This window comes from Balearica regulorum, chromosome Z (assembly GCF_011004875.1).
Source record: "Balearica regulorum gibbericeps isolate bBalReg1 chromosome Z, bBalReg1.pri, whole genome shotgun sequence".
In the NCBI taxonomy this organism is placed as follows: domain Eukaryota; kingdom Metazoa; phylum Chordata; class Aves; order Gruiformes; family Gruidae; genus Balearica; species Balearica regulorum.
The window spans coordinates 77,292,378-77,304,813 of record NC_046220.1 but is presented as its reverse complement, the minus strand read 5'-3'; the positions used below and the strand labels follow the sequence as shown (position 1 = coordinate 77,304,813).

Here is a 12,436-nt window from a genome sequence, read left to right as displayed (position 1 = left end):
TTTTCCTAGTAGTTTTCCTAACAGTTAGTACAGTGCTACGTTGAGTCTTTTAGTATGGGAAAGTATTTTGATATCGCACTAATGTCTTGGTATTGGTTTTTTCCAAGTGTGGGACTCCAGTTCTCCATGTTCCACCAGCGACTGCAGGTGCACAAGGAGTATAAACCAGAAGACAAGGATGCTCCAGCCATCGGGGAAAACTGTGGAAACTGCAAGTCAACAAGATAAGAGCCTGCCTGTCTGGACACAGAGGAAGAATCCAATTAGATGTTAGAAGACCCCAGACCAAAAATCACCATTGGACTAAAGGACACAAGGACAGCGCACGAAGGGCGCATGAGGGCCGGGTGTACGGGACCCAAGGGTGTAATTGCCCCGAGATGTCTTTGTTCTGGGTCCCCCTCTTTGGAGGCATGCAGCCCAGGCTGATCCTGCTGCTGCACCTTTCAATTAAATTATTTTATAAAATCTGACATGTGAGACTCTGCTGTGGGAAACCTAGGGTTGAGCCTGAAGAAGGAGGAAGCACACCCAAGAATAAAAGAGTGTGTGTGTGCGCGCGCGCACGTGCAACACCATGAATGGTGTGAGAGTGCTTGGGCAGCAGCTACTCTTTTAACAATGTGGCAAACCTGAGTTCTCTACAACTTATTTTTATGCAAAGTTTCATGAAGATCTTAAAAGGCTGCCAGTTGCTGGCAGTAGATAAGTACGTATTGTAAAAAAGGGTTAAAATTTTATATAAAGGGACCAACTCAAAGCACAGAATAAGGTCACAGCTTGTCATCAGTAAATTCCTGCTCTGTTTCTGTAACAGAGGTTTCTTAAAGTTCATAAAGCTGGGGAAAAAAGAAAAGACAGGCATAAATAGCAGAAAAGAGTGGTTACACTTTACATATTCTGAAGGAAATTAACTTACCACAAAATTATGCTCTAGGAGCTGATCCACCATTTTCATATGCTTTTAATTATTAATTAGCTCTTACACAGATCTTTTCATACTCAATGCAGTTTTCAAAGTAGAAGAAAGGCTGGCCTTCAAAGATACCTACTCAGCAAGTGTCAGACACTGTGCATAAAATAAATCATGTAAAATCCTTTCATAGACTATATTAAGAATAAAGCAGCCTTAGACCACTATATCTTGATCCTTATTAACCTCCAATAAGTTAAAGATCTCAGTGCACTGTTCACTTGAATAACACTCACATGCCCTATTATCCCACTCTAGCTCACCCATATTTACCTGATAATTTTAGCTGACTTCCACTGACACTCCTGAGTGTTACCACCGAGACACAACCCAAGTAACACTATATCCATATTTTAAACTAGGGAAATTAAGTCATGGCAAAGGAAAGAAACCTTATGGAGCACTCCTACAAATGCAAATTAATGCAACTATACATTTAATCCTGCAAGTTTTCCAAGATAATAATTCTGAATCATAAACTCTGGTCTGATCATTATATAATTTTATTAGGAACAATTTTCAAGGGCATGTGATAAAAGTAGTAATTGATAATGAGTGTACAAAACCTAAACAGCACCTTGTTTTCCTGCCTATCACTTTATTATGTAAATCATTTCGCTTTACAAATACCTTATAAAAACAAAATTTAAGAACTTAAAAAATTTGTAAACGCATGTAGCAGGTAGGTATGTTGCCTTTCCTGACCACAACTATAGAAGTGCATTGTACTCCTTACTTGTAACCACGTTACCTCAAACAAGTCTTCAGCACAGGCTCCATCTGTGTCAAAGTGTTTGCTGATTTTTGGAGTGTAGAAGACGACCAGAATGAAGCTGATCTGGCAATCATACAATAGAGAAAAGGGAGACTTATTAACTCACATCACCAGTCATCCATCTTTATTTCTTATTCATTTGAATATTAAGCCCTTTTCTAACTGTGATCCAAAGCCAAATCTGATTTAGCCCTCCAGAAGTGAATAGCTAATTTGCTTTCCCAGAGGACCACATGAAATGCTTTAATTATTCTGACCCTGTTCCTTGCAAACTAGGCTATTCCTACAAATACAGTGCAGTTGCACTTTTATAAATACAAGCTCCATAAGAGATCATCTGTACTGTAACATGAGTCACAATTTTGGTTTCATGCAGTAGGTAGGGATCTATGAAACAGTGTTTGACGTTGCAGCAGATCCCTTTGTAAGATCATAGGATTACACTGTGCAGTTCCCTGTGCACGTACACAACATGGTAATAAACATTCTGTTGCTCATTGGAACAAGTGGTGTAGCAGCCTGTTTTGAAGATACAAGGAACAAAGCTGAATACTAGCCATAGATAAACACTTATAGTTTCAGTATAGTAAAAGTAATTGGAGAGGGGGAATACTTTTAATGTTAAATGACAACTATTTTACAGCTGGACCATGATGCAGGTCTTCTCCCTGCAGCAACACTCCTAATTTCTTTGCTACTGACATACCTAATACAGAGTTGGTTATTAAAACTACAATTCATTTGCTTCCTCTTTGAAACAGACTTAAAAACAACAACTAAAAGTTGGGTATTTTGTTTTCCAACAGAGTATGTTTCAATTGGCAAGAGACTGCTATTTTTTATAATCATCCTTTCACACTAAGTATAGTCTGGTGACCTCAGCAGAAGAGACTCCCATCCTACAGCTGATCCCTGACAACTGCTTTAACCAACAGCTGCATGGAAATGGGAAGTGTCTAATATTCAGCTACAAGCTAAGAAAAATAATCTACGAGTTATATTGGGATGCTGATTATTTGAAAATTTTGCCCGAGCTTCTCCTGCCAGTAAGATTTACCAAATGACTTTCAATATTTATTTTATAACTGTATCAAAACAAACCGCCACACATCTGGAATTAACACTGTATGACTGAGGGGGAACATGGTCACTGAATTTAGCGCCATAGCGATTTATAGCTTCCCTCACTGAATTTAGTCCCAGACTGAGGAATTTTATAGCCTCACTCCCCGGAAGAAGGGGCATAGGGCTGAGGCAGGGGCCTTCCACCCAGCCAGCTGCCGGGCCCTTCCGCAGCGACCGCCTCCCCACTGCGCCCCACCGCGTGCGGGCTCTCTTCTCATCCTTCCCTGCGCTGTTCCGCCCCGTTTCTTTTCTCTCTTCCCCGCACACATCAAAGCCGGGCGGGGCCCGATGGAGGGGGCGGCCCAGCATACCTCAGTGCAGCCAGCTCGGGCACCGCGGTGGGACGGGGCTGAGGGATGCCGCGGCACTGCCCAGGGAGGGTGACGGCCCCCGGGACAACTTCCCCCCTCCCTCGGCGTGGCCGGCCCCTTCACCTCACGGCAGGCACACGCACACAGAATCCCCCGCCAGCCGCCGCGCCCTCCCCGCCCGCGGCTCCCGCGGCGACTCACCGGCCGCAGCGCCGCTCGGCAGCAGCGACTAGGCCACGTCTCCATAGCAACAACGCTTTTCCCGCTTCAAAAGCTCGCGCGCAGCCTCACACCCGCAGTTAGCGAATAGAACAAGGGAGAGGCGCGGGTGGGGCGTGTCCATGCGGGGATAAACCAATCCGAAGTCTCCGCGGCCGAAGGGGGCGTAGCCAAGAAACAAGCGGGAGAGGGAGGGGAGGACGGAACGAGAGCGGAGGAGCTATCGCCCGAACTTGTGCCGTTGTGATTGGCTGAAGCTGCCTTCAGTCGTGCGCCACGCCCCGCCTACTCTCCGGCACGGAAGCGAAGGTGAGGGCGGGGGCTCGGGGGGCGGCTGCGGTGGGGTGATTTGAGCTTGAGTCTCGGTGGCCGATTCCCCCACTGTCCCGGCGTGCTTCGGGCTGCCCCGCTGCCATGGCAACGGCCGGAGGGGCTCCGCCAGGCCTGGTCCCCCCGCCTCAGCCCGGTGCTGGGGCGGCTCTGCCCGCTGGGAGCGGCCCTGGGGGCACGGAGGGCTATTCTCTGCGGTAGGAGGGAAGGGGAGCGGGGCCCCGGGGTCGCTGGCAGCGGGAGGCCGGGGGCCGCTGGCCTAACGGCCCTGGGAGAGGTTTGTCCTTCCAGGCTCTGGGCCTCCGAGCGCGGCGTTTCCAGGCGCGCACGGGAGGTGGTGCTGGTCTCCGGCCGTGGCGGCCTCTTGGCTGCAAATCGGCCGAGGTTGGTGCCTGCGCTGCCCGGGCGTTTAGTGCCTGGCAGTGGGGGTCATCTTCGGCGTGGCTGGTCAGAAACTCATTGAGAGTTAAAGAGGGGTTAACCAAGGTAGCTGAACACCATCGTGGGGCTTGGTTGGTGGTGAAGGGCTCTGTGCTGTGGTTTGCCAGTTTGGAAACTGGAGGTGTCATGATGACTCCCAGGGTATCCCGGGGAAAAACAGTGTTATGTAAATTTATTACTTAGTGAAATGTGCAGCTCTGTCAAAATGCAAAGCTCTGCCTGGAACTGGGAATTGCTGTATTCTTTAACATGGATTTCTCATCTCCATTGCTTGCTTTTTTTTTTTTTTTTTTTTGTATAGGACCTGTTGTCCTGGCTGCATAGCTTATTGGTTACAATATTTGTCACTTACGAGGTATGTTCCTTTCTGTTTACATCAAATTAGTGCTTAACATGTATGCCAAGAAGCTTTTAATTTTGTATAATAGCCTCATGTCTACCCCAGACGGCAGAGAGCCTGTCCTTTGGCATTTATTTTTTTAGCTCTGCCACTGGCATCTTGAGCAGTTCTCTGCTGCAGGGGATCTGTCTTGAGCAATTATTTCTGTATGCCACTTACAGAAGCAATTCTGGTAATGTTAGGGTATTATCTTTGCACTGAGCCTTTGGATTTTTGCAGTTGAAAAGCTTCAGAATGTTAATCACTAGCTTTCCTTTTCCTTTTTTCTTTTTTTTTTTCTCCCTACAGTATGGTTTGTAATATATCAACAGTAAAAAAATGTCATGCAGGTCATATTTCATGCTTCTTAATAACTTTTTTTTAAAGCTTTTATAGCGGTTACTGTTTCCTTGTTTTAAAAGGAAAGAACTGATTATTTTTTTTTCAATTCAAAGATAGTTAATAAAATGCAGTTTAATTGTGTAGCAGCTACAAATAGATGGATGACTTATAGCTCAAACAAACTACTTGTCTTTAGTCAGGAAACATATCTCAGAGTGGGCTAAATGTTGTATGTTGTTCCTGCTTGATCCTCTGTGCTCTTCCACAGCTCTCTGTGCAGCTAACAGAGGGGCATGGCTGTGAGAGCTTGTGGCTTGATCATCTACAGGAGGCTGCAGGCAGTACCATCTTCTAAGGTCACTGACAGTATTGAATACCTCCTCCTTCAGACATCCTATGGGACCCATCACTGGACCCCACCCAAAGGTGATGTTTGTTCTGCTAACGAACTTCAATGTTGTTTGTGTTGGGAGCGAGTGAGATTACAGACTGAACTTTGAATGCTGCTAAGGTCAGCTTTGGGGAGCAGTTAATCAGTTGACAGTAGCTGCTGGTTATGCTGTTTGCGCAGCAGAGTGGGGAGTTTTGTGGCTGAAATATTTTGCAAATTGTGGCTGTATAAACAATTTGGCATGACTGATTGGAGTTGGGGGCAGGTCACCCAGTCTTGCTCCTCAGATGTCTGATGCTTCTGGCACACATTCAGCAGCCAACTGAAATTAGGTAGCTAGACAAATGATTACCTTCTCGCTCAGGTCTGATGCTCTGCCAGATACCGCTGTTGCCAGTGCATGGTGGTTTGACCCACGTATAATCAGAAGGGTCACAGTTTGCAGCAAAACATTAGAAGGCAAACTGAAATGGGTGATGATTTGCTTTAAAATGCCTTTCTTGGAAGATGCAGGAGTTTCTTTAAGTTCAGGAGGTCATTGATGAAGAGTATATACCTAATGCAGCAGAGATGAGAGGGACAGCTAGGAGAAATAACCTTATCAGCCACCTTCACCTAAGTCATCCACATTCATCAGTGAGGTCCCAAAGGAGAAGGCAAGCCTAGTGCCCTAAGGCATAAAGCAATGCCTTTTGTGTAAAGACACATGGCAGAGCCAGTGTTTGGTAGTATATATTCGTAGTCCTGGTACTGGGAAAAACACAGTGCAGAAATACTTCAGGTTCCTTGTAGATCTTCTTATATGCTGTTTTTTTACCCTCTGAGGTTTCTTCCTGCTAGTTTTTACTTCTTGTTTTGTAAAATGCAATGCTCCTACAGTATAGTGCAGGAACAGTTTGTAAACAGGAATTTACAAATTGGAAAAAAAATTATCTTGTAAGACTATCAACTACGCTCTCCTATTAAGGGAAAGAACAAAACTTTCCAAACCTCCCCCTTTGTCCACTTCACCAAAAGCCTAAGGGAGTAGAATTTGTAGCCTACTGAAAAACTAAAAAACATATGGTGGGACATGATTTTTTTTTGTGAGAGGAAAAAGCTGTGTGGAAAGCTTCACTGGGAACACCGTAATTCTGGATAAGTGATTGAAATGACTCGTAGGCGTACATCTTGCACTCAGAATCATAGAATCACAGAATAGTTTGGGTTGGGAGCGACCATTAAAGGTCACCTGGTCCACCCCGCCAGCAATGAGCATGGATATCTTCAACTCGATGGGGTTGCTCAGAGCCCCGTGCCACCCGACCTTGAATGTTTCCAGGGGTGGGGCGTCGACCACCTCGTGGTGGGCGGGGGCCGACCTGTGGCGGTGCTTCGCCAGCCTCATGGTGAAAGGTGTCTTCCTTCTCTCGGTTGTGAATCTCCCCCCTTTTAGTTTAAAACCCTGACGCCTTGTCCTATCGCTAGAGGCCCTGCTAAAAAGTCTGTCCCCATCTCTCTTGTGAGCGCCCCGTAAGTAGGGAAAGGCCGCCGGAAGGTGTCCCCGGTGCCTTCTCTTGTGCAGGCTGAAGAAGGCCAAGTCTGTGAACCCGTCCTCGTGGGAGAGGTGTTCCACCCCTCTGACCGTGTTTGTGGCCCTGCTCTGGACTCGCTTCAGCAGGTCCATGTCTCCCTGGTACTGAGGGCTGAGGAGCTGGACGCAGTACTCCAGGTAGGATTTCACCAGAGCAGAGTGGAGGGGCAGAATCACCTCCCTTGACATATTTAAGGTTTTCTAGATTATAAGCCTCATAGAATCATAGAATGAATCATAGAATGGTTTGGGTTGGAAGGGACCTCAAAGATCATCTAGTTCAACCCCCCCTGCTGTGGGCAGGGACACCCTCCACTAGACCACGTTGCCCAAAGCCCCATCCAACTTGGTCTTAAACACTTCCAGGGATGGGGCATCCACAACCTCTCTGGGCAACCTGTTCCAGTGCTTCACCACCCTCACAGTAAAGAATTTCTTTCTAACATCTAATCTAAATCGACCCTCCTTCAGCTTAAACCCATTCCCCCTTGTCCTGTCACTACACTCCCTGATAAACAGTCCCTCTCCAGCTTTCCTGTAGGCCCCTTCAGGTACTGGAAAGCCACAATTAGGTCTCCCCGGAGCCTTCTTTTCTCCAGGCTGAACAATCCCAACTCTCTCATCCTGTCCTCATGGGAGAGGTGCTCCAGCCCTCTGATCAGCTTCGTGGCCTCCTCTGGACTCTTTCCAACAGCTCGACGTCTCTCCTGTACTGGGGCCCCCAGAGCTGGACGCAGTACTCCAGGTGGGGTCTCACAAGAGCAGAGTAGAGGGGCAGGATCACCTCCCTCGACCTGCTGGTCACACCTCTTTTGATGCAGCCCAGGACACGGTTGGCTTTCTGGACTGCAAGCACACACTGCCGGCTCATGTTGAGCTTCTCATCAATCAATACCCCCAAGTCCTTCTCCTCAGGGCTGCTTTCAATCCATTCTTTGCCCAGCCTGCAGTCGTGCTTGGGATTGCGCCGACCCACGTGCAGGACCTTGCACTTGGCCTTGTTGAACTTCATGTGGTTTGCACAGTCCCACCTCTCCAGCCTGTCAAGGTCCCTCTGGATGGCATCCCTTCCCTCCAGCATGTCGACCCCACCACACAGCTTGGTGTCATTGGCAAACTTGCTGAGGGTGCACTCGATCCCACTGTCCATGTCACCGACAAAGATGTTAAACAGTGCCGGTCCCAGTACCGACCCCTGATGGACGCCACTCGTCACCGTTCTCCACTTGGACATTGAGCTGTTGACCACAACTCTTTGAGTGCGACCATCCAGCCAATTCCTTATCCACCGAGTGGTCCATCCATTGAATCCATGTCTCTCCAATTCAGAGACAAGGATGTCGTGCGGGTCAGTTGCACAAGTCCAGGTAGATGATGCCTGTCACTCTTCCCTTATCCACCAACACTGTAACCCCATCATAGAAGGCCACCAAGTTTGTCAGGCACAATTTACCCTTAGTGAAGCCATGTTGGCTGTCACCAGTCACCTCCATATTTTTCCATGTGCCTGAGCATAGTCTCCAGGAGGGTCTGCTCCATAATCTTGCCAGGCACGGAGGTGAGACTGGCCGGCCTGTAGTTCCCTGGGTTTTCCTTTTTACCCTTCTTAGAAATGGGGGTTATGTTTCCCCTTTTCCAGTTGGTGGGAACTTCGCCAGACTGCCAGGACTTCTCAAAGATGATGGAGAGTGGCCTGGCCCCTTCATCTGCCAGTTCACTCAAGACCTGTGAATGCATCTCATCAGGTCCCATGGACTTGTGTAACTTCAGGTTCCTTAGATATTCTCGAACCTGATCTTCTCCTACAGTGGGTGGTTCTGCATTCTCTCAGTCCCTGCCTTCTGTGACCTGGGCAGTGTGGCTCAAGCATTTGCCAGTGAAGACTGAGGCAAAAATTTTAAGTAGCTCAGCCTTCTCCATAAAAAGACACAATCTGATGGCAGCCTTTAATAGTAGCTTGGTACAGATTTGGGGGCAAAAAATGAAGGAGAGCTATTACATAATGTATTTTCTACGATATGAGTAGTCTTCAAAGGCAGCCTCAGGTTATGTGATGCAGTAACGTATCTTGTATATGATGCAGCTGTAGATTTAATGTGGCAGGAACCAGAATGAGAAGTTGTAATGATTTCTCCAAGAGCATGCAAAAGGCAATTTACAGCTATAGCTGTACATTGATATTTTAAAAGCACCTTCAACTCTTTATGGGATTAAACTGGACTTGCTTGAATCCCCCCACATGAGCTTCATCAGCCTCATCTCTGCTCCTAGAACTGTGACCTTGCACTAGCTGAGGCTGGCGGGAAGGGGATGAGGGGTTCATTTTCTTCCTGAGCATATTGGAATTGCACTGGAGGATCTGGAAGCTGTGGTGTGAGGTGCTCCCAGCAGACCTTTTCCCTCCCAGTAGGTAGGCTGTTGCACAAAGCTGGAAACTTAACTGAGCTTAGACTTCAGGTTATCAACAGCGTGGTAAGGTGATTGCCTTTTGCTAAGCTGGAGAGCAGCTTTATTGGTACCTCAACTCACTGCACGCTTGGTGACTACCAATCATGATTAGCATAAAAAATAGTGGTTACTTACTGTTCATGGATGTTCTGTGGGAATTTGCACTGGGTACTGTAAAAGTAATCCAGTGTGCAAGGCCAAGTGGATTCTGTTTCTCATCTATTAGTAAAAGTCCCAGCTATGGAAACACTTACTTTGTCAGAAAGAAGGAGATATGTTGACTTGCAGTGCTTGAGGAAAATATTTTTACTTAAAGCCTCAGTGTATTTGATCTGAAAAGATCCGAGATGTCAAATGCAACATCAGATGCTGTTTTCTGCACAGTTGCTGTTTGAAATAGAAGCGTATTTTAAATTTGAGATGATGTCACATTGTAAGAAGTCATTAAGCTTCTGATACACAGACAAAGAAGTGAGTGAGACCTCTTAGGAAAGCAAAATGAGCTTCCCACCTACCCCAGTTTTAGTACTGAAGGTCAGCTCTGGGTACCTGGACCCTGAGGAAAAGTTCATCTGTATGATGAAATTATGGCTATTTGCAGCCAGCTGCATAGAAAATAGTGACACCGGGGGCAAAATAAAGCTTAACTTTTTTTTTTTTTCCTCTTGAAGGTTCCCAATTCCTCCTATGTTGCTTTTTTGAGATATTGCTTGGCTTGTTCTATTTATGTTCTGGTCTGGAGCTTTCATGAGAAAACCAAATCTGACATTTCTCAACAAAAGTACAAACAGCTGGGGATGTGTTATATTTATCCGTTGTTTGTAATGGCACCTCTCATTCTGAGCAACATAAAATAAATTATGTGTCCTAGAAGAATTATGGAGCTGGTGAAAGGACTGGCTTTTAGGCTTGCTGTGTTTCAGAGGATAATATGAGAGAGAAATGAAAATACCCCTAACTGCCTGACTGAAACCCACCTTTTGAATGGCATTCGTTGGTGCCTGGTCCCGTTGTTTCTGGGCTGTTGGCACGAGTAAGAGTTTTGCAGAATTGAGCCTTAAGCTTCCGTGAGAGGGGAGGGTTGAGAGAGGACTTTGAGTCGTGCAGATGAGGCATCTCCCCTCTAACTGGCTAAAGGAAAAGCATTCCTGAGGCCCTCAATCCTTGGTATGATCTAGGGTGGAACGTTACGGGTGCAGAGTGCTTCAGAAGAGGAGAGGGAAGAAAAGACATCTACTGCTGACAGGCCACTGGGAGTTTCAGAAGCTGTAGGATAAGCAATGATCCTAAAAGCCATGAGAGAAAGACAAATCAAGATACAAGAGTTGCAAAAGCAGTCTCTGTTCTCCGTTTTCCATTGTATCAGCTACAACATACTGTCATCTGTCTCCCAGTGTTTCCTTTTGTCAACTGAATAAACAAAATCTGCGTTTTCTTCTCAGACACTTACTTTTTCACCTTCTTGACAGGCCACGTGGATCCAGGAGAGGATGACCTGCAGACAGCCTTCCGGGAAACACAGGAAGAGGCAGGTCTTCAGGCCAGTCAGCTCACCCTCATAGAAGGGTACAAGAAAGAACTGCACTATCCTGTCCGTGGCAAACCTAAGACCGTCATTTACTGGCTGGCAGAAATGAAGGACTGTAACACAGAAATCAAGCTCTCGGAAGAACACCAAGCTTTCCAATGGCTGAACCTGGAGGATGCTTGCAAATTTGCAGAATATGAAGACATGCAAGCGACACTGAAAGAAGTGCATCAATTTCTCTGTTCCAAAGAATAAATGCTTTTGTGAAGGATAAGGGGAATTTTTAAAGCATGGTCCAGTTCAACCATGAGCCAGAGATGTCTGAATTGAAACCCAGAGCTAACAAAGACTTCCTCTGTCCCTGTTTCCATTTTTTTTTTTTCTTCCCTTGAAGTGCTGAACAACCACAGATCTCTTGGAAAAATCAAACAGTTGATATTTCTTGACTTGCTGATGTAGAATTAGAGTTAAGAAAATGAGCATATGGAGATTTTTAATAACAAAATGTTTACTGCAGAAGTTGCACCTTGCATTTCAAATAGGGAAGCAGTAGTTCTGTTCCCAACTCCTCCACTGATATGCTGTGATAACTTGTCAAATCATTTCAGGTCTTATTTGTTTGTATCATGAATTTACATACATCACTAATGTACTCTTACGAAAACATTTTCCATCCAAAGAGTCTTAGTAAACAGTTGACATACAGTATTCAAATGGTAAACTTGGAGTTCCTCTGCCTCTTTCTTTTCCTTTTTTGCTCTTTAACAGACCCATTGGCCATACATTATTCACAGGGTTGGAAGAGGGAAATCTGTCTGCCTTATATAGCATTTTCTGCACAGAATATCTAAGCTAATGTGCAATCTCCTGTCCATTTGACAGCATCTGTGTTTCTGTGGCTGCAGCCTGCACGCGTGTGTGGGCAGCAGGGCCAAGTGCGCTGCCAGTGCTGGGCTGTAGGTACTTAAGCTGGATGATCACAGAAGCTTGTGCTACAGATGCGCTTGCCTGCATCAGCTTTCCTGTGGACCTCTCTTTTGTCATTGACATTTGGAGTTGAGGTCCTTAGCACTCTGTGTTATTATGCATGTTCAGTTAGTGATGGTTCATAATCTTTTGGATGTTTTGGTACATAAATACCAAAAAAAGCATGATGGAATTACTAAAATTTTTAGGTGAGCAATGAGGTTTTCTGAATCCCGGCGAACTTTGTGGGAGAACAAGCGTCCCTTCTGCCCTATGTCTCCTTTAGCCTTTGCTGCTTAGACACTTGGACCTTGCAAGGCAAGTAAGTGTATGAGAAAGTGGGCTCTACTTCCACTTTGTCTTCCTCCTTGCTGCAGGAGTGAAATGAGGGTCATCAGCACCACATCAGCCCTGAAGAAGACCTGTGATAGCAGAGATGCTTCATAACTGGGCTGAGACACATGGGCACAGTTTGGTATTGTGTTACTCTCCAGTTATGCAGCACTCCTCCTTCGGTGCAGTCTATTGTAATATCGTTAGTGCATCTGTGACTGGGGTGTCTTGCTCATCACTGTTATCTTCCAGAGTGATTTATAAAAGCCCCCTTATAGCTTTTTTTTTTTTAATATGTATAT

At 46.0% G+C, this 12,436-nt stretch overlaps 2 protein-coding genes across 6 annotated transcripts in view; one reads left to right on the top strand and one right to left on the bottom strand.

Moving 5' to 3' along the window:
* The window catches only part of KIF24 (kinesin family member 24), a 41,941-nt gene extending 31,079 nt beyond the window's left edge, over positions 1-10,862 (bottom strand). Inside the window, exons 1-2 of one of the 2 annotated variants that reach the window (XM_075739631.1) lie at positions 10,758-10,862; positions 1,725-1,811 (exon numbers count right to left, since the gene is read on the bottom strand). The gene's annotated coding sequence lies outside the window, so the exon portion shown is untranslated. Of the gene's footprint in view, positions 1-1,724; positions 1,812-3,385; positions 3,464-10,757 lie in introns of those variants that run through there. The other variant, XM_075739629.1, reaches the window with a different exon arrangement.
* Positions 3,588-11,303, top strand: NUDT2 (nudix hydrolase 2). 4 transcript variants are annotated; one of them, XM_075739634.1, is made up of 3 exons: positions 3,588-3,712; positions 5,164-5,321; positions 10,777-11,303. In XM_075739634.1, exons 2-3 carry the CDS (start codon positions 5,189-5,191, stop codon positions 11,088-11,090), a joined length of 447 nt encoding a protein of 148 aa, XP_075595749.1. In that variant the 5' UTR covers positions 3,588-3,712; positions 5,164-5,188; the 3' UTR covers positions 11,091-11,303. The 4 variants fall into 4 exon arrangements, with proteins under 4 accessions (XP_075595749.1, XP_075595752.1, XP_075595750.1 ...); XM_075739637.1 differs by lacking the exon at positions 3,588-3,712 and adding an exon at positions 3,742-3,930; XM_075739635.1 differs by lacking the exon at positions 3,588-3,712 and adding an exon at positions 3,961-4,117.
* The last annotated feature ends 1,133 nt before the right edge of the window (positions 11,304-12,436 follow it).

Bases quoted from the DNA above. Each gene is read 5' to 3' on its own strand.
- NUDT2 (XM_075739634.1), top strand. From the start codon at position 5,189: ATGGCTGTGAGAGCTTGTGGCTTGATCATCTACAGGAGGCTGCAGGCA. The intron at 5,322-10,776 runs GTGATGTTTGTT...CCTTCTTGACAG, and splicing joins TCACTGGACCCCACCCAAAG to GCCACGTGGATCCAGGAGAG.